Here is an 18854-nt window from a genome sequence, read left to right on the forward strand (position 1 = left end):
CTTAGGCAGAGGTGGGCTCGGCAGCAGGGGCAGCAGGGGCAGCAGGGGCCTCGGTGGCCGGAGCAGCCTCAGCAGCCGGAGCAGCCGGAGCAGCGGCGGCGGCGGCAGCGGCGGCAGCCTTCTTGCTCTTGTTCTTCTTGGGCTTCTCGTTGCTCTTGACAAACTCCTCGTGCTCCTTCTTCTCATCCTCAACCAGCTTCTTGGCCTCATGGACACGAGGCGAGTCCTCGCCGTAAATGACCGAGCGGGACTTGACGGCAGCCTCCAAGGCGTGCTTGGCCTGGTTCAGGTACCGCCTGGTGATGGCGCGGCCGGCCGGGGTGTGGTTGCCGCTCTTGGCCTGGGCCTGCTTGAGGCACATGTCGCCGAGGGTCAGCTGGAAGTCGGCCAGCTTGGGGTAGTTATCGGGAACGGCACCCTTGGCGTTCTGGATGCGGTCGACCAGGATGGAGTTGTAGCGGATGGCGCGGTCAACCTCCTTGAGCAGGGTGCAGGTGCGCACCAGCGCGGTGTAGGTGTTGATCAGGTAGGCGTTGAGCGGGTGCAGGATGCCCGAGTCCTCAAAGTTGCGGATGAACTGCTCGAACAGGCGGCGGGCCTCGACGGCGTTGCCGTTCTGCAGGGCCATGTGGGCAGTGCTGAAGTCGGTGATGGCAGCCTTGAGGGTGTCGACCAGCTTGGTGACCTCGATCTTGGCCGGGCACGTCTCGCACTCGGCGAACTTGCCCTGGATCTCCTGGTCCAGCGCCGAGATGTCGGTCATCAGCTCGTTGATATCCTGCACCTCCTTGGTCTCCTCGAAGATCATCACGCCCTTCTTGCACTCCTGGCACTGGATGCCGTCCATGAACCGGTCGACCGACTGCGAGAGCAGAGTCGAGCACCGCCGGCACTTGCACCAGAAGTGGCGCGTCAGCAGCAGGTCGCGGCGCCGCTGCTCGCGCGGCTGGTAGACCTCCACGTACGAGACTGTCAGGTCGGTGTTGGCGGCGACGTCAGTCAGGGTGCGGATGTAGAGGACGCCAGACTGCTCGCCAACGAACACGCAGTTCGGGTTGCAGCTGTGGTTGAAGTACAGCGAGCTGAACGGGAACAGGCCCTGCACCTGGTGGCCGTTGATCGTCAGGATGTGCAGGTTCGAGGTGAACTGGCACGCGAGCTCGACGGCCTCCGACAGCGCAACACGGCCCTCCTCGGGCACGAACGTCATCATCTCCTTCACTATATAAAGACCAAGGGTTGGCTCGGGTGGTTAGTAGCGACGGAGGGGGGCCATTATCATCTCCACAGAGTGGATGGTGGTGTTTGCGCTAGAGCGGTCTTCTGGGGGGGGGGTACTTACGTGCGTTCTGGAGGCTCTTGATCGAGCTGCGCTCAATGTAGTGGCGGTTGTCGTTGAGATCGCCCACGGCGACATACGGGGTGGGCTGGATCTCGCCCTCCTTGGCAAGGGCAACCTCGGCGACGTTGTTCTTGACATCAGCAAAGCGCCTGGCCAGCAGCGCCAGCACGCCACGCAGGGTCTCCAGGCTGACCTCGTAGTGGCCGGCAATCCGGTTGGACTCAGCCAGAGCCTTGCACTGCAGGCCGTGCTCCAGCTTGTGGGCGTCCTGGCAGGCCTGCGAGCAGTAGGCAGCCATCTTGCACTGGTCGCACGAGTGGCGCGGCACGGTGTACTTTTCCAGCTGGCCCTTGATCGGCTGGCCCTGCTGGTCGACCTTGGGGCGGGTCTCGGTCTTCATGGTTACGGGGCTGAAGCAGCGGTGGCAGATGTTGACAAAGGACATGTTGCGGACAATCGCAGCCGAGGCCTTCTCGACGGCCACCAGGGTGCCGGCGGGCAGATCGGTGCTGGCGCAGATGTGGCGGCCCTTGGCGTGCGACGACTTGACTGCGACCGGGAACACCGACTCGGCAGAGGCATACTTGGTGTTGTCAGCCACGGTCTTCTTGGCCTTCTTCTTCTTGCTGGCAGCTGACTGTTGGCCCGCGGCGTGCGCCTCAACAGTGGGTTCGGTGGAGATAGCGGCCATCATTAGTGGTTGGTTGGAAAGCGAGCAAGAATTGGGATGGGAGGGGGTGAGACAGTCTATACCAGGAGAGGTGCAGGAGCGTTAGTACTGAGGACCATTGGGCGGAGTTGAGGGAGGAGGCTCATGCGGGCTGGCGGTGGGCTCACATGGGAGGTTTATGCTATTTGCCTCCCACGGCTAGCAGCTGGCTGCACCAATATGCATGGTATTTGGCCGCTTTATAATACAGGGCATGTTCTTGGACCTGTTTCGGCAAGAAATAAAACATAAAGTAGCGCCGGGCTCAGATACAATACTGCTTTTCACTTCTGACAAGTACTGCTTTATGAAACGCAAGCGATTGCAGAGCATCTCTGCCGGGCAAGTTCAAGACCGAAAGCCCCATCCCCCACCGCAGTTCGCAGGCGGGATATATGGAGGTGCATACAGAAGAAATGCACCGGCAACGCATACAATCGCAAGAAAGAACGAGGAGCTGTACCTTGGGGGTTAAAAACAGGAGCCGGAACTGGAACGCAGACAGACAGGACAAGGGGAGGGGACCAGGAAACAGGTGGGTATTCCTTTTGAAAGTGTTACAGAAAGAAATATGAAAGAAAAATTGAAGTAGAGAAGGGAAAGAGGGTTGTAAACATTCTTCGCCGTCTGCCCTTGAGGTGTGCTGCTTCGCGGCCAGGGTTAATTTCGGCCTTGCCGGGTGCCTCTTGACGCTTCATTCTCAGTGCTATAATTGGGGACATCACAAAACTGGATCACAGAGGCTCCCGCCCATCGAGCCTGCGAGCAAACACACAAACTGCATCGCAATCGGCAAGCCAATCACCGCCAGCCAACCCGTCCACCTAAACCCCTTGGAATCTCTTGATTACATCTCGTCGACTGGACTGCAGCCCAGCAGGCGCAGAGTGCAGGCCAGCACGGCTCGGACCGCAGCAAAGAACCGCACGCGCTCATTGGCAACAGCCGGCTCCATGTCCTTGATACGCAGCACGGGGATGGCCTTGGAGACAGCGTGGGCGAGCCGGTTCGTGTGGTACATCAGCACCTCGGGCCTCCTGCCCGACAGCGTGTCCTGCAGGATCTCGGGCAGCTGGGCCACCAGAAGCGCCAGAAGGTCGGCCTCGGGGGCATTGACGCGGGCGCTGTCAATGGGCAGCCACTGCTCGGGCGGGCAGGGGAACGGCGCCAGGATGCGGCACAGGCGGGCGTGGTTGTACTGCAGGAAGGCGCCAGCGCTCGGGCCCTCCAGGCACTCCAAAGTGAATGGTTTGGCGTTGGCCGCGCCCGCCATCGCGCAGTGCACGGCCGCCCGCTGCACCTCCTCGTCCACGCCATCGATCGAGTCCTGCCAGCCCGCCACGCCCAGCCGCCCCAGCAGCCGGCCCGTGAGCGTCTCTGCTGCCACAGATGCCGAAACCTCGACCGGGCCGACGGAGCACAGCCGGTGCGTGATGTTTTGGGCGCCCGCCAGCCCCGCCACAGCAATCACGTTCTGCCAGTGCAATGACCGCCGCGAATCCGGCACATAGTGCAGCCACGTCTCGCTCCCCGGCCGCTCCCGCACCAGCATATACAGGACGCAGGCGTCCATGGCCAGCGAGCTCAGCTCCCCGGCCTCGTCCGAAATACCCAGCATCCTGCCATTCAGGCAGACCGTCAGCGCCGGGACGTTCGGCCGCGGGTCATGCAGGAGATGGCCGCGCTCCCTTAGCGCCGTCAAAAGCCTCGGCATATGCTTGCTGGCAAACCTCTGCTGCGAGATCCTATTGCCCAGCCGCCTGGTCTCCTTTGCAATGCCAGGCACCTCTGGGTGGCCGCGCATCACCTCGTAGTTCTCCTGCACTGCACCCGACAGCTTGGCCACCTCCACCGATACCCTTGCCATGGTATCGCCCGATAGTGCGCTGCGATACCGCGACACATCGACAAAGTCGTCTATCCATTTGACTATCCGCACGGCCTGCCCGGCCAATCCACCGACCGCCTGGCCCAGCTCGACCGCCTGGCTGGCCGAAACGGCCTGGGCCAAAAGAAACGGCCTGGACAGGTGCACCGAGATCGTGCCCGAGTGCTGCAGGAACACGGCGGAGCCGATCTCGCTGTGGCTGGCGAGTCGCTGGGATAGCTGCGCGCCGTCCACGGACCGCAATGCCTGGGTTGTCTGCAGGATCCGCCGCAGCGCGATGCTGAAGTGGTATTTGCTGGGGTTGCGGCCGGCTGCTATGTAGTTTTGCGCCCAGGCTGTGATCGCGCTTGCCGGCAGCGGCGAGCTCGCGTAGCGAGAGAGCTCCTCGGCGAGGATGCGCGCAAGCACAAGCTTTGTCGTGGAAAAGTGCATTCGGGGAGGGCTAGAAAAAGGAATGTCGAGGGGGTTCGCAGTAGACTGGGGAGGGCGCACAGAAAGAAGAGCGAAATGCGGGACATGTCCAGGGTTCTGGTCTCTCTCCCCTTTGAATGAAATTGCTGGGGCTGCTGGGCCGATACATGTGGGGAACGTAGGCTTCAAGCCTCCCCCGTTTGCAGTCCCCCAGCCATCGATGGCCGATATGGCGGTATCAATGCCAGTTATTGGAGAGCCGATAACTATCATAACCACCTGTCCATGCAGCTGCAAAAAGACATCGCAGCACGATTACTGGCACATGCCCGACAGGTTGCAGTGTTCTAAAGTGGGAGTTTTTATTTTGCTGACAAGGACCAGAGATAAACAGGATTCCAGATAAAGCAACGCCATACAATTAGTCGACCTCCTCAATGGTAGGTCCGTTGTCGCCACCGGCACCAGCGGCACCGGCGCCCGGAGCAGCACCGCCAGGGAAGCCGCCCGGAGCACCGCCAGGGAAGCCACCCGCGGCGCCCGCGGCACCACCGGCCTGCTGGTACATCTTGGACATGATCGGGTTGGCGATCTCCTCGAGCTCCTTCTGGCGCGACTCGTACTCCTCCTTCGAGGCCTCCTGCGAGTCATCGAGCCACTTGATGGCCTCGTCGACGGCAGCGGTCAGCTTCTCCTTGTCGGCAGCCTCCAGCTGGTCGCCGACCTTGGGGTCCTGGACCGTGTTGCGCAGGTTGTAGGCATACGACTCGAGGCCGTTGCGGGCCGAGATGCGCGCCGCAACCTCCATCGTCCTCGGCCTTGTACTTCTCGGCGTCAGACACCATGCGCTCAATGTCCTCCTTCGACAGGCGGCCCTTGTCGTTGGTGATGGTGATCTTGTTCGACTTGCCGGTCGACTTGTCGACGGCGCTGACGTTCAGGATACCGTTGGCGTCGACATCGAACGACACCTCGATCTGGGGCACGCCGCGGGGGGCAGGCGGGATGCCGGTCAGCTCGAACTTGCCCAGCAGGTTGTTGTCCTTGGTGCGCGCGCGCTCGCCCTCAAACACCGAGATCAGCACTCCCGGCTGGTTGTCCGAGTAGGTCGAGAACACCTCCGACTTCTTGCACGGAACCGTGGTGTTGCGCTTGATGAGCGCAGTGAACACTCCGCCGGCGGTCTCGATACCGAGCGACAGGGGAGCCACGTCGAGCAGGAGCAGGTCCTGCGTCTTCTCCGACGTGTCACCCGACAGGATGGCGGCCTGCACGGCGGCTCCGTAGGCGACGGCCTCGTCGGGGTTGATCGACTTGTCCAGCTCCTTGCCCGAGAAGTGGTCAGAGATCAGCTTCTGGACGCGGGGGATACGGGTCGAGCCACCGACAAGAACGATCTCGGAGACGTTCGACTTGTCGATCTTGGAGTCGCGCAGGACGCGGTCGACCGGGTCGATGGTCGAGCGGAACAGGTCCGCGCACAGCTCCTCGAAGCGCGCACGCGTGATCGAGGTGTAGAAGTCGATGCCCTCGAACAGCGAGTCGATCTCGATCGAGGTCTGGGCAGACGACGACAGGGTGCGCTTGGCGCGCTCGCAGGCAGTGCGCAGACGGCGCAGGGAGCGGGGGTTGCCCGAGATGTCCTTCTTGTTCTTGCGCTTGAACTCCTGGACAAAGTGGTTGACCAGGCGGTTGTCAAAGTCCTCACCACCAAGATGGGTGTCACCAGCAGTGGCCTTGACCTCGAAGATGCCGTCCTCGATCGACAGCAGCGACACATCAAAGGTACCGCCTCCCAGATCGAAAATGAGGATGTTCTTCTCGCCGTCGGTCTTCTTGTCCAGACCGTAGGCAATGGCGGCGGCGGTGGGCTCGTTGATGATACGCAGGACGTTCAGGCCCGAAATCAGACCGGCGTCCTTGGTGGCCTGGCGCTGCGAGTCGTTGAAGTACGCAGGCACAGTGATGACGGCGTCCTTGACCTCGCCTCCGAGGAAGGCCTCGGCGGTCTCGCGCATCTTGATCAGCACCATCGACGAGATCTCCTCCGGAGTGAAGGTCTTGGTCTCGCCCTTGAAGTCGACCTGGATGACAGGCTTGCTGTCCTTCGAGATGACCTTGAACGGCCAGTGCTTCATGTCCGACTGGACCTCGTTCTCGTCGAAGCGACGGCCGATGAGACGCTTGGCGTCGAAGACGGTGTTGTGGGGGTTCATGGCCACCTGGTTCTTGGCGGCGTCGCCAATCAGGCGCTCGGTGTCGGTGAAGCCGACATACGAGGGGGTGGTGCGGTTACCCTGGTCGTTCGCGATGATCTCAACGCGGTCGTTCTGCCAGACACCAACGCAGGAGTAGGTGGTTCCAAGATCAATACCTACGGCCTTGCCCATTTTCGTTTACGTGCTAGTGGGATGGGTTTTGTGTACAAAAAGAAGAGAAAAATACTTTTTTGCAGTGAAGCAGAGAAGAGAAAGTGCGGGCGTGCGGTTCTGGTATAACTGGGCCTAGCGAAATCTCAGCGGGGTGGTAATCCTGTAGGGGATGGGGGAGAAAGCTTGAGAGAAAAAAAAAAATTTACAATGCGTGTGCTAAGAGCGAATTGTGTGCTTTTGCAGCGACCAGAGCTGCTGCAGGCCGCCGCTTTTATGGACCTGGGGCCAGAAAATGCCTCTAGAATGATCCACGCAATGCCAGCAGCCAATGCGTTCGGCGGCGTTCGCAGCGCATCGCTCTGCTGCTGGCACGTTCTGCCGGTTTCTGTGCCAGCGAAGGCGGAGTGTGGAATGTGGTGGAAACCGCTGGAAATTACACTGATTTATTGATCACACTGCATCCTATTGGCTGCCGGCCAGTCCCGTGATGCTGCGCTGCTTGGTCGCATCAATGACGTCAGGCAGCACAACGGCAAAGGCGACCAGTGACGCCGGGCCAAGGCGGACAATGTCGAGCCCAGCGCCAGTGGACATGGCGTGGGCACCCGCATAGATGAACAGTGGGATGACGAGGTTGTCGTTCTGCTCAGTGAACGCCTCGAGGACCCCGGCAACAGCTGACAGCAGCAAAAAGGACAATCCGCCCGCGCCGCCGGGCCCGCCGAGACGCGCACGGATGAGCTGGATCGCAGCAAGCATGCTGACCACAAACCCTGCCGTGCCCTCGATGGTCTTGGGCGAGCCGGGCCAGCGGACCCTGCCGAGCCGCATGCCCACCAGCGACGCCACCGCATCGCCCACGCCCAGCGACAGCACACCAGCAAGACACGCCACGGGGCTCGAGCCGCCCAGCCACACGGGCAGGGCACACCCAAGCAGCAGGTAAAAGTGAGACGTCACCAGGCAGCCGGCGTCGCGGTGGTCGACAAACTTGGCGAAAAAGTCGCGCATCGGGCTGGCCAGCGGGCCGATGCCAAACAGGCGCACGCACTCGACCAGCACGAAGCCGAACCAGGGCCACGGTGAACCCCAGGTGGAGCAGCTGCGGGGCGGCCAGGAATCCGGGGACAAACATCAGCGTGGCCAAGGAGGTGGTACGACTTGCGCTTGATGTGCAGTGCCAGTTTGCTCCGCGGAGCTGCCAAATGCCACAGGTGTTGGCCGCCAGCGCATAGACGCCGCCGCCTACAATCAGCAGACCCACCCAGTAGGCGATCGTGAGCAGGTGGTCCGTCGACCCAAGCACCATCTGCAGCACCCACCCCATCCGGGTTGACCCGGGCGATGTATACGACCGACACCAAGGACGCTGAGCCGAACATGCCGACAATGCCCGCGAACTTGGCAACCGCAGCCATGCTGGAGTTGTCAACGGGCCTGTGCGACCCGATCACAGACGCCGGCTCCGCAAACGCAGAAGCCAGCACCCGTGCCATGGCCAGCAGGCCCAGCACTGCCGCCTCCAAGCACACAGCGCCAATGTCCTCGTACGGCTCGCCGCTACTCCACACTCGCGCAGCAAAATCCATAGCCACCAGCACCACTGTCTGGGCAACGACCGCTGCCTCGCCCAGCGTAAAGCTCTTGGCCAGCGACCGAGCCACATAGACCGTAACCAGGCTCTGCGCGACCACTGCCAGCAGTACGGCCACCAGACCCACCGAGAGGCCATTCCTGATCAGCTGCTACAGCGATGGCTGCCCACGACACATACACTAACGGCGTCCACCGCACCTGCTCGCCCCGCCGCTGCTGCAGGAATGCACTCAGCGACGACACTGCGAATGCTGTGCTCATGGCCACTGCTACGGCGATTGCGAAGCCCACCGACAATCCGCGCGGCTCAACTTCTGCGCTCTGATCGATCGCCTTTGCCGACAGCACCAGCGGCAGAAGGCATGCGCCCCACACGACCCCGTCGTCGGCTGCAGGCCGATACATGGCCCCTGTGGTCCCGGGAAGCACCACGGTGTCTGTAACCTTATCGTGGCGGTCCGGCCCGGTCGCCAGCTGGTAGCTGTTGTGCTTTATGTACAGCGGAATCGATACCAGCAACGCAACGCATGCGCCCATTGTGTATGTGCCGGCAGGCCGGTGGAACGCCAAAATGGCTGCATATGACGACCAGCAGCGCAGCAGGTATGCATGACTCGTAATATAACCGAGAGTATCGACCGCGCAGCATGGGTATTGTGTGTATGGAAAGGATATCAAAAGTATGCAATGCAAAGCTGAAGCGCGAAGAGGCTGGAGCAAAGGGACTGTTCGCATTTGCCCTCTTCTCTTTTGGCAAGTGGCATGTGACACATTCTGTTTACCCCCAACCGGCCGGTCTGGTGCTAACCAGAAGGCCAATACTCATATTCATCCCCTCCCCAAACGTGCGCGCTCGGACGTGCTTTCCTTTTGTCTTTCGGCTCCCTCACTCAAAAACGATGCATCGCTCGTCACCAGACACTGTCGATCTAACCGGCACCTCGGACTGCGAAATAGTCTCGACCACACCCGCCCCCAAGGTCAAGGCCAAGAAGAAGCAGAGCCGCAAAGCCCTGCTGCTCAAGAACCTGTACAGGGAGCGCGCGATCCAATCTCGGTGCAGCACCTGGCACCGCCAGATTCAGCGTCGCAAGCCTCCAGACACTGTTCCCCGACGCAGTACTCTGCAATGCAAGCACGCAGTTGTTCAGCTCTACCGTCATGGACTGCTCATATGCATGTGGCTACCGCAACTGCCAAATGATATTGTCCAGTATTCTCGCTGATCCCGAATCAGCCAAGCGGCTTGAAATCAGCACAGTGCCAACGGTCAGGGAGCTGCAGGAGTTGCTGGAGTCGGCGTGGAGCAAGGGGTTCGACAGGGACGGTGCCGAGCAGCTCGGCCACCGTGTCGTCAACACAAGAAAATGGATTGGCACGACCGAGATATACTGCATTTTGGCACGGCTCGGCATCCGTAGCCATATCGTTGATTTCCACCGACCCACGGGCGCCGACAATTCACATGCTGCGCTGTTTTCGTGGATCTCACAGCACTGCAGCCAGTCAAAGTACCCGCTGTATTTGCAGCACCAGGGTCACAGCCGGACTGTCGTTGGCGTGGAATCCGCCGCTGGCTCCCTGTTGGTTTTTGATCCGGACATGGATGCTGGCTCGGAGACACCCGATGCGTTTAGGTACACGCTGGAGATGACAAAGAAGCACAGCCAGTTTCAGGTGCTGTATGTCGATGTACATGATGCAGCGGATATTCCAAAGGACATTGGATCAGTGCGAGTCCCCTGAGAAAAAATACAGGGTATTTTGGAATTATTTTCTCCGTTCACCATTGTTCCGAACGGCATGTTAACATCCAATCGCTAAAATACAACCATACACATGCAAGTCGTTATATTTTCCTGCAATGGTGCATTATGTCCGGCAGAGCGAAATGCAATATATCCTCGACGTGCCACCAGGGGATATTTCAGGATGATTTTTTGTTTCGTTTTGACCTGGTGGAATGTGCGTCTTGACTCAGGTCGGACTTTTAAAACAAATACTCATCTTATCAGCAAAACGGAGATTTTGCACCTGCAGATCTCTTCGTGTCCTGGAGGGATGAAGTCACTGCTTTGCCAACAGCATCTGTGACTGCGAACATGGCTCATTTTTATCCTATCACGGGCCTATGCAGAACAGCAGCTGGGATGTCCTGGTCGGAGCATTAGTTTACCCCTGCCCCCACTTCCTATTGCAGCCGCAAGAGTCACCATGAAAGGAGAAGCGTTGAAAAAATAATGCGCATGTGATGATCGCACATTCTGGCATCATGAAAGCCGGGACTACTTGGGAGGTACGGGGGAATCGCTTTTCAGCATTGCTGCTTTATCTCATTGCCATCGGTGGCCTCGCCGCCAGTCGACCGGAAAATTGGCCAAATCTCGCCGCCTATCCCGCATGCAGACCAATGCCTTATCAATCGTCATCAGCAAACTCGTTCAACCAAACAAAGGTGCCAGATAGGTGGGTCCTCTGAGCAATCACACGAAAAACAATTACCTTTTTGTGCTGCCTTGAGCGCTTTGTACAGGCAATGTTCTTACGGAAGGTGCAGTGTACCTGCACCTTCCCGTAAGACTAAGGTCTGCCTTTGCGCTAAAGAGGCTCTTGCTTCAGCACAGACCCATCTCGGGCAGTAAATAGGACACGAGGTCTGCATATATTACACTGCGTACATGGCAGGAGGAAGGACCCGTTCCGCCTGCCGCCGCTGCTCCAGTGTGAGGCACCGCAGCCGTCCCCGGATTCTTTCCAGCGCTCCAGTTCCAAAACGGCATGGCGATCGTCGTTCGAGGGAGGAAAAAAGACACTGCATGCTGTGTCATGGGGATTGTCACTCCCCTGGTATGACAGGCTGGTTTTCAACAGCCGGCGAGTTTTGAGGCCAGACCAGGCATTTCCATTTCGCATCGGAAGCCGGTGGGTCCCATGGCCGGCAAGCACGCATGCAAAGGCATATTTCATCTCCTGTCCCGAGCCCCTCCGAGCGAATGGACGAAAAAAGAAATAGCTCCCCTTGTGGACGGCCACATTACGTTTTCTTGGAGTCACTAGGGACATCCGTGCTACTGAAAAAGAATATTTCCCCAATAGCCCAGGGTCGGATGTTTGGGCGTCTTTGTGTGCAGTCAAAGCTTATTAGACCCCTTCCAAGAAGAGGGAGGGCCTGCGAGCCGTATGCTACTCTACATCTGGCGGCCAACCCGCGGCTGCCCTGCTACGAGGCAAAACCTTTATTCATCCATCTCCAAAATTCGTATAAAAGCCGCGGCCGCTCTTCCTCGTCACCTCGTCCTCGTCCTTCCTGGCTACTCATTTTTGCAAAAAAGAAAAAGAAATATAGGTGCTTCATTGAATATTAATAGACATCGCCTCGGCCCTTCTTCCTCAGCGTATATTTTTCTTCATCTGTCTCCTAGGCGTTGCGTCTTCTGCGTTCTCTTCCTTCACAACATCCCAACCCTCTTCAATTGCTGGCTTATATTTTTCTACTTATTTAGGCTATATACTACCCAGATTCTCACAGGCATTTCCTTTCAAGATCCTTCCTTACCAAGGACTTTTCCCGTTTCTCCCGGAGGGTGACATTTCAACTCAATCTTGCAGCTACATCAGATTCCCAAACATCAATCCAATGACTCTGGACTCCGCGACCAATATCCCCGGCGGCTATGGCTGGGCCGGCGCCATGCCGCAGAAGCAGGGTCTGTACGACCCCGAGAACGAGCGTGATGCATGCGGTGTTGGCTTCATCATCAACATCAAGGGCCACGCCTCGCACAAGATCCTGCACGACTCGGAAGACCTCCTCTGCAACATGAGCCACCGCGGCGCCGTGGGTGCCGATGAGCGCGACGGTGACGGCGCGGGAATAATGACCGCAATGCCGCACAAGTTCCTGTCGAAGGCATTTGCCCAACACTCCTGCCAGCTGCCAGTGCCTGGCCAGTACGCAACCGGCAACCTGTTTTTCCACAGCGACGCTGAGGTCCTGCAACGAGAGCATGCGGATTTTCGAAAAGGTCGCCAGTGAAACCGGCCTGAGTGTGGCCGCCTGGCGCCAGGTGCCGCGCAACTCCAAGCTTTTGGGGCCGGTGGGCAGGGCTAGAGAGCCAGCTGGTTATGCAGCCGCTGGTTGTGCCGTTCGAGGAGCAGATCGACGAGGACCGAGCTGTTGAAGAGGCTGTTTGTGGTGCGCAAGCGCGCACAGCATGAGATCGGCTTCGACAGGTGGTTCTATATTTGCTCGCTGGCAACGCGCAACATTGTCTACAAGGGCCTGCTGACGCCAGCCCAGGTGCCCGAGTATTATGCGGACCTCCGTGATGACGACTACGAGACGCATTTTGCATTGGTGCATTCGCGCTTCAGCACAAACACGTTCCCGTCATGGGAACGCGCCCAGCCGTTCCATTGGTGTGCACACAACGGTAAGCGAAAGAAATCTGTCTCTATGCTGCTTCCTACAATTTCGGGTGATGGTAGATGTGTCACTTCCGATTCGGGGGAAGGCGAAAAACAGGGAGGCGCAGCTGTTACCATTCGGAGGTTTTCGGGGAGGAGAAACTCCCCGCAGCAGTTATTTTTCTAGCATATGAAAGCGCGATCTCGTTCCTGAGCGGCGCGCTTCGTGCATTAACTGGCCAATAGGGAATTTCGATGGGCCAAAAAAGCGAGGACGCTTGGCAGTGTGAGCAATCCCCCTTGTGACCAGCCATTTTGCAGAGGTTTTTCTGCTGCAGCTGGTCTGGCCCTGTCGACACTGAGGCAGTCGGCCGTCTAGCGGATTGCTCATCAATATCTTTCTGTGCCCACTGTGCTCGGCCAGGTCTATTACCAGCCACGCCTCCTTGTCCCCCCCAAGCTGCCTTTTATTATTGCAGGCTCTTTTGTGCGAGAACTGGATGCGCCCTCCCTCATCTAATCTCATCTCATCTCATCTCATTGCAGTGAGCAATCGGTAGCACACGCAGTACATGCAAAAAACTAATCGTCGATAATAATCCTTTGCAACTGCGGTAGGTGAAATCAACACGCTGCGCGGAAACAAGAACTGGATGCGCGCGCGCGAGGGCCTGCTCAAGTCGAGTGCGTTTGGCAGTGACATCAGCAAGATCTTCCCGATCATCGACGAGTATGGGTCGGACAGTGCGGCATTCAACAGTGTGCTGGAGCTGCTGGTGACAAGCGGGTCACTGTCGATGCCCGAGGCCTGTGATGGTGATGGTGCCCGAGGCGTGGCAGAACAATCCGCAGATGCCCGCGGAGAAGCGTGCGTTCTACGAATGGGCATCATGCATCATGGAGCCGTGGGATGGCCCGGCGCTGTTCACATTCAGTGACGGGCGGTACTGCGGAGCATCACTGGACCGCAACGGGCTGCGGCCCGTGCCGGTACTACATCACGACGGACGACCGGATGATCTGTGCGTCAGAGGTGGGCACGGTGAAGATTGCGCCGGAGCTGGTGCAGTCGAAGGGCCGGCTGATGCCCGGGCGGATGCTTCTGGTGGACACCAAGGCAGGCGAGGTAGTAGACGACGAGAAGCTGAAGCTCGGATTTGCGCAGCGGCGGCCGTTCCGGCAGTGGCTGGACCAGAACCAGATCACGCTGAGCCAATTGCCCGTGAGTGCAAAGCCAGTGGCAATCGACCAAGAGCCGATCTCACGCGACCGGCGGCTGCGTGTATTTGGATATTCGGCAGAGCAGCTGAATTTGATCCTGGGACCGATGGTGCAGAACGGCAAGGAGCCGCTGGGGTCGATGGGCAACGACACGGTGCTGGCGTGCCTGGACGAAAGCCCAAGGCTGCCGTACGAGTACTTCCGCGAGCTGTTCGCACAGGTGACGAATCCGCCGATCGACCCGATCCGCGAGAAGATCGTGATGTCGCTGCGGTGCCATGTGGGGCCGGAGGGCAATCTACTGGAGGTGTCGGAGCAGCAGACTCACCGCTTGTCGTTGGATTCGCCGGTACTGACCAGCAGGTGAGCTGGAGGCAATCCGTAGCATGACCAGCAAGTACCCAAGCTGGGTGTCGATGCACTCTCGACACCACCTATGAGGTCGCGCAGGGCATCAGCGGGTACGAGTGCGCGCTGGACCGCGTGTGCTCCGAGGCACTGCAGGCGATCACAGATGGCGCCAAGGTTCTGATTCTGTCGGACCGCCTCGTCGGGCCATCGCGGGTAGCATTATCCGCGCTTCTGGCGGCTGGTGCCGTGCACCACCACCTGGTGGCAGCCAAGCAGCGCGCCAAGGTGGCATTGCTAGTGGAGTCGGGCGAGGTGCGCGAGGTGCACCATTTCTGTGTATTGGTCGGATATGGAGTCGACGCAGTGTGTCCGTACATGGTGTATGAGGCCATTGCCAAGATGCAGCGCGAGCATGTGCTTGGTGGACCATTCGGTGGGAGAGTTCATTGAGCGGTACCGGTATGCAGTCGACGATGGGTTCCGCAAGGTCATGTCGAAGATGGGCATTTCCACCATGCAGTCGTATAAGGGTGCGCAGATCTTCGAGGCCCTGGGCGTGGCCCAGCAGGTCATTGACAAGTGTTTCGTCGGCACGGCCTCGCGCGTCGGCGGCACAACCATGGCAGGCTTTGCCGCAGATGCATTGGCGCGCCACAATGCCGCATATGTCGATGGCAATATAGTCAAGGAGATTGCGGCCATCAACGACGAGGGAGAGTACAACTGGCGCAACGGCGGCGAGAACCACGTGAACACGCCCGGCTCCATCGCCAGCCTGCAGGACGCAGTACGCACCAAGAATGCAGCGTCATGGCAAAAATACACTGAGCTGTCAGCAGCGTCCATCCGGAACAGCACGATCCGCGGGCTTCTGGATATCAAGCAGGATGCGTCGCGGGCCATCCCGATCGAGGAGGTGGAGCCGTGGACCAATATTGTCAAGCGGATTCTGCACCGGCGCCATGTCGTATGGGTCGATCTCCAAGGAAGCGCACACGGCTTTGGCGGTGGCCATGAACCGGCTCGGCGGCAAGAGCAATTCGGGCGAGGGCGGCGAGGACCCGGAGCGGTCGGTGATCAAGCCAAGCGGCGATAGCGAACGCTCGGCGATCAAGCAGGTGGCGTCGGGACGGTTCGGCGTCACCAGCAATTACCTGGCAGATGCCGACGAACTGCAGATCAAGATGGCCCAGGGCGCCAAGGCCGGCGAGGGAGGTGAGCTGGCAGGCACCAAGGTGTCGCGGGAGATTGCCAAGACCCGCCACACGACGCCGGGTGTCGGCCTTGTGTCGCCGCCGCCGCACCACGACATCTACTCGATCGAGGACCTGAAGCAGTTGATTTTCGATCTGAAGAGCGCCAACCAGCGCGCGCGCGTCTCTGTCAAGCTAGGTGTCGGAGGTCGGCGTCGGCGTGGTGGCTTCAGGGCGTAGTCAAGGCCTTGGCTGACCATATTCTGATTGCTGGCCACGATGGCGGCACGGGTGCCGCGCGCTGGACCGGCATCAAATACACAGGGTTGCCGTGGGAGCTCGGGCTGGCCGAGACGCACCAGACCCTGGTGCTGAATGACCTGCGCGGCCGCGTGGTCCTGCAGACCGACGGGCAGCTCAAGACTGGTAAGGACGTGGCAATTGCGGCGCTGCTGGGCGCCGAGGAGTTCGGCTTCGCCACCACACCCTTGATCACCCTTGGGTGTGTGTACCTGAGGCGCTGCCACCAGAACAACTGCGCGGTGGGCGTGGCCACGCAGGACCCGGAGCTGCGCAAGAAGTTCCAAGGACAGCCGGAACATGTGATCAACTTCTTCCATTACCTGGCCGAAGACGTCCGTGCGCTGATGGCCCAGCTGGGCTTCCGCACCTTCAACGAAATGGTGGGCCGCGCCGAGCACCTGCGGGTGCGCGATGGATATGCGTCGGCTAAGGGCATGTTGGATCTGAGCATGCTGTTGAAGCCCGCGCATGCGATGCGGCCGGGAGTGGCGACATACCATGTGCTTGCCCAGGACCACCAAGTCGAGAGCCGCCTAGGACGCCCGCCTCCTGCCGCAGCTAGTGGACCAGTCTGCAGGGTGGCGAGCCCACCGAAGTATCGGACGGAGATATGCAATACGGACCGGGCGTTCGGCACGATTCTGTCGTACCACGTGTCGCTTGCCCACGGGCTTTCGGGCCTGCCCTCCGGCACCGTGCATTTGAAGCTGCGGGGCTCGGCGGGCCAGTCATTGGGTGCGTTCCTGGCGCCGGGGCTGGCGATCTCCCTGGAGGGAGACGCAAACGACTATGTCGGCAAGGGGCTGTCGGGCGGCCGGCTGGTGGTGTATCCGCCAAGAAACTCGCAGTTCGACGCCAGCACAAATGCGATCGTCGGCAATGTGTGTTTGTTCGGGGCGACTAGCGGCGAGGCCTTCTTCAATGGTGTGGCGGCGGAGCGCTTTGCGGTGCGCAACTCCGGTGCGTTGGCGGTGGTCGAGGGTGTGGGCGACCATGGGTGCGAGTACATGACTGGCGGGCGCGTGGTGGTGCTGGGCAATGTGGGCAGGAACTTTGCAGCGGGCATGTCAGGCTGGCATTGCATATGTCCTGGCGGACAATTTCCATATGAACTGCAACACAGAGTCCGTTGACCTGGAGACAGTACATGGCAGTGAGGCTGAGTGGCTCAAGCTGACGATCCAGCGGCATGCCGATCTGACCGGCTCCAAGAAGGCCAAGGAGGTGGTCAGAGGATTTTGCCAGCCTGCTGCCGCAGTTCGTCAAGGTGTTCCCGCGCGACTACAAGCGCGTGCTGCGCGAGGAAGAGGAAGAGGCTGCTAAGGCTGCTACGCACAAGCACCAGCTGTCGGATGGCTCAGACTCAGAGAAGACCGTGGTGAATGATGGCCTGGTGGACATCGAGGACGCGCTGGTGGACGACACGCAGCTCAAGGACCGGTTCGCTAAGCTGGACAAGCTGCGCGGGTTCGCCAAATACAAGCGGCGCGCAGACAAGTACCGCAACGCGCGGCGCCGGGTCAACGACTGGGACGAGATCTCGGCGCGGCAGTCCAAGAGCCAGCTGCAGGTGCAGGCGTCCCGGTGCATTGACTGCGGCGTGCCGTTCTGCCAGTCCGACCAGGACGGATGTCCGATTGGCAACGTGATTCCGAAATGGAACGAACTGGTGTTCAAGGACCAGTGGCGCGCGGCCTTCGACCGGCTGATGGCCACCAACAACTTCCCAGAGTTCACCGGTCGCGTGTGCCCGGCGCCATGCGAGGGCGCATGTGTGGCGGGGATCAGCGAATTGCCGGTGGCTATCAAGTCGATCGAAGGCAGCCATTATTGACCATGCGTGGGAGATGGGATGGATGCAGCCCACGCCGCCGGCTGTAAGGACCGGTTGCTCGGTGGCCATTGTCGGGTCGGGCCCCGCCGGACTGGCGGCAGCTGAGCAGCTGAACCAGGCGGGCCATTCCGTGACGGTTTATGAGCGCGAGGACCGTGCCGGCGGACTGCTTACGTACGGCATTCCGAACATGAAGCTGGACAAGCGCCTGGTGACAAGGCGTATCGACAAGCTCATGCAAGAGGGCGTCGCCTTCGTTACCAACGCCCACGTCGGCGTCACCCACGCAGCCAGCGACCTGCAAACCCAGCATGACGCCCTGCTGTTGGCCACCGGCGCCACGTGGCCGCGCGACCTGCCTATCGACGGGCGCTCGCTGGATGGCATCCACTTCGCCATGGAGTACCTGGACCGGCAACACCAAGACGCTTCTGGATAAGCAGAAGCCCTTGGGCATTTCGGCCCACGGCAAGCGCGTGGTGGTGATAGGCGGCGGCGATACTGGCAACGACTGCATTGGCACGGCTGTCAGGCACGGCGCCCAGTCGGTTGTGAACTTTGAGCTTCTGCCGATGCCGCCCAAGCAGCGCGCCTCGGATAATCCGTGGCCACAGTACCCGCGCGTGTACCGCGTCGACTACGGGCCACGAGGAGGTCGTCACCAGGTTTGGCAAGGACCCGCGCGAGTACTGCATTTCGGCCAAGCGCTTTGTCGGAGAGAGCGGATGCGTGACCGGCATCGAGACGGTGCGCGTCGAGTGGACCAAGCAGGACGGCCGGTGGAGCATGGCGGAAGGTGCCTGGGTCCGAGGAGCTGTATCAGGCGGACCTGGTGTTTTTGGCCATGGGGTTCCTGGGCCCCGAGAATAAGGTCATTGAGGAGCTGCAGGTGAAGCAGTCGGCGCGCTCCAACATTGAGACTCCGCAGGGCAAGTACTGCACTAGTGTCTCTGGTGTGTTTGCGGCGGGCGACTGCCGCCGTGGGCAGAGTCTTGTCGTCTGGGGCATTAACGAGGGCCGCCAGGCGGCGCGCGAGATCGACCAGTATCTACTTAGCAAAAGTGTCTCGCATCTACCGGTGTCCGGCGGCATTGTCCCGCGTACTGTCACTGCCCTCGCAGTAGAGAGCTCGTAGGCGTGTTTTCATTCTGATCCATTTTTTTGATTTAGCACCTTGTGTAACCTTGTTCAAAAAATTTTCCCTCAAATAAAGCGCTATTTTTCAGC

At 59.8% G+C, this 18854-nt stretch overlaps 6 protein-coding genes across 6 annotated transcripts; 2 read left to right on the plus strand and 4 right to left on the minus strand.

Annotated features, from left to right (window-relative positions):
* Position 1: 1 nt before the first annotated feature.
* On the minus strand, positions 2-2033 carry DL89DRAFT_255617 (SET domain-containing protein; the record flags this gene model as incomplete). The annotated part of the gene is made up of 2 exons (XM_040885374.1): positions 2-1221; positions 1343-2033. The coding sequence occupies 2 exons, from the start codon at positions 2031-2033 to the stop codon at positions 2-4; spliced, it is 1911 nt and encodes a 636-aa protein (XP_040745324.1).
* Positions 2034-2898: 865 nt separating this feature from the next.
* Positions 2899-4623, minus strand: DL89DRAFT_255618 (uncharacterized protein; the record flags this gene model as incomplete). The annotated part of the gene is made up of 1 exon (XM_040885375.1): positions 2899-4623. The coding sequence occupies one exon, from the start codon at positions 4621-4623 to the stop codon at positions 2899-2901; it is 1725 nt and encodes a 574-aa protein (XP_040745325.1).
* A 148-nt stretch (positions 4624-4771) lies between these two features.
* Positions 4772-6740, minus strand: DL89DRAFT_274197 (hsp71-like protein; the record flags this gene model as incomplete). The annotated part of the gene is made up of 2 exons (XM_040889154.1): positions 4772-5152; positions 5193-6740. 2 exons carry the CDS (start codon positions 6738-6740, stop codon positions 4772-4774), a joined length of 1929 nt encoding a protein of 642 aa, XP_040745326.1.
* Positions 6741-7145: 405 nt separating this feature from the next.
* On the minus strand, positions 7146-9021 carry DL89DRAFT_265607 (uncharacterized protein). The gene is made up of 4 exons (XM_040886743.1): positions 8488-9021; positions 8060-8456; positions 7795-8031; positions 7146-7772 (listed from the first exon to the last, which is right to left on the minus strand). Exons 1-4 carry the CDS (start codon positions 8721-8723, stop codon positions 7185-7187), a joined length of 1458 nt encoding a protein of 485 aa, XP_040745327.1. The 5' UTR covers positions 8724-9021; the 3' UTR covers positions 7146-7184.
* A 136-nt stretch (positions 9022-9157) lies between these two features.
* DL89DRAFT_103252 (DUF1671-domain-containing protein) lies at positions 9158-10166 on the plus strand. The gene has a single exon (XM_040883019.1). It carries the CDS (start codon positions 9480-9482, stop codon positions 10062-10064), a length of 585 nt encoding a protein of 194 aa, XP_040745328.1. The 5' UTR covers positions 9158-9479; the 3' UTR covers positions 10065-10166.
* Positions 10167-11643: 1477 nt separating this feature from the next.
* On the plus strand, positions 11644-18780 carry DL89DRAFT_265608 (glutamate synthase). The gene is given in 18 exon segments (XM_040886744.1): positions 11644-12309; positions 12344-12415; positions 12450-12463; positions 12486-12751; positions 13344-13558; positions 13578-13709; positions 13759-14309; positions 14332-14356; positions 14388-14718; positions 14738-15221; positions 15241-15689; positions 15731-16833; positions 16865-17020; positions 17052-17591; positions 17614-18029; positions 18160-18259; positions 18279-18431; positions 18451-18780. 18 exon segments carry the CDS (start codon positions 11956-11958, stop codon positions 18760-18762), a joined length of 5673 nt encoding a protein of 1890 aa, XP_040745329.1. The 5' UTR covers positions 11644-11955; the 3' UTR covers positions 18763-18780.
* Positions 18781-18854: the final 74 nt, after the last annotated feature.

Source organism: Linderina pennispora (genome assembly GCF_002104995.1).
Source record: "Linderina pennispora strain ATCC 12442 chromosome Unknown DL89scaffold_3, whole genome shotgun sequence".
Taxonomy (NCBI): domain Eukaryota; kingdom Fungi; phylum Kickxellomycota; class Kickxellomycetes; order Kickxellales; family Kickxellaceae; genus Linderina; species Linderina pennispora.

Coding starts and splice junctions, on each gene's coding strand:
- DL89DRAFT_265607 (XM_040886743.1), bottom strand. CDS start 8,723: ATGTATCGGCCTGCAGCCGACGACGGGGTCGTGTGGGGCGCATGCCTT. Junction 8,457..8,487: donor ACGCCGTTAGTGTATGTGTC/GTGGGCAGCCAT, acceptor GCAGCTGATCAG/GAATGGCCTCTCGGTGGGTC. Junction 8,032..8,059: donor CGGTCGTATACATCGCCCGG/GTCAACCCGGAT, acceptor TGGGTGCTGCAG/ATGGTGCTTGGGTCGACGGA.
- DL89DRAFT_103252 (XM_040883019.1), top strand. CDS start 9,480: ATGGACTGCTCATATGCATGTGGCTACCGCAACTGCCAAATGATATTG.
- DL89DRAFT_265608 (XM_040886744.1), top strand. CDS start 11,956: ATGACTCTGGACTCCGCGACCAATATCCCCGGCGGCTATGGCTGGGCC. Junction 12,310..12,343: donor TTTTCCACAGCGACGCTGAG/GTCCTGCAACGA, acceptor ATTTTCGAAAAG/GTCGCCAGTGAAACCGGCCT. Junction 14,357..14,387: donor CCAGCAAGTACCCAAGCTGG/GTGTCGATGCAC, acceptor ACCACCTATGAG/GTCGCGCAGGGCATCAGCGG.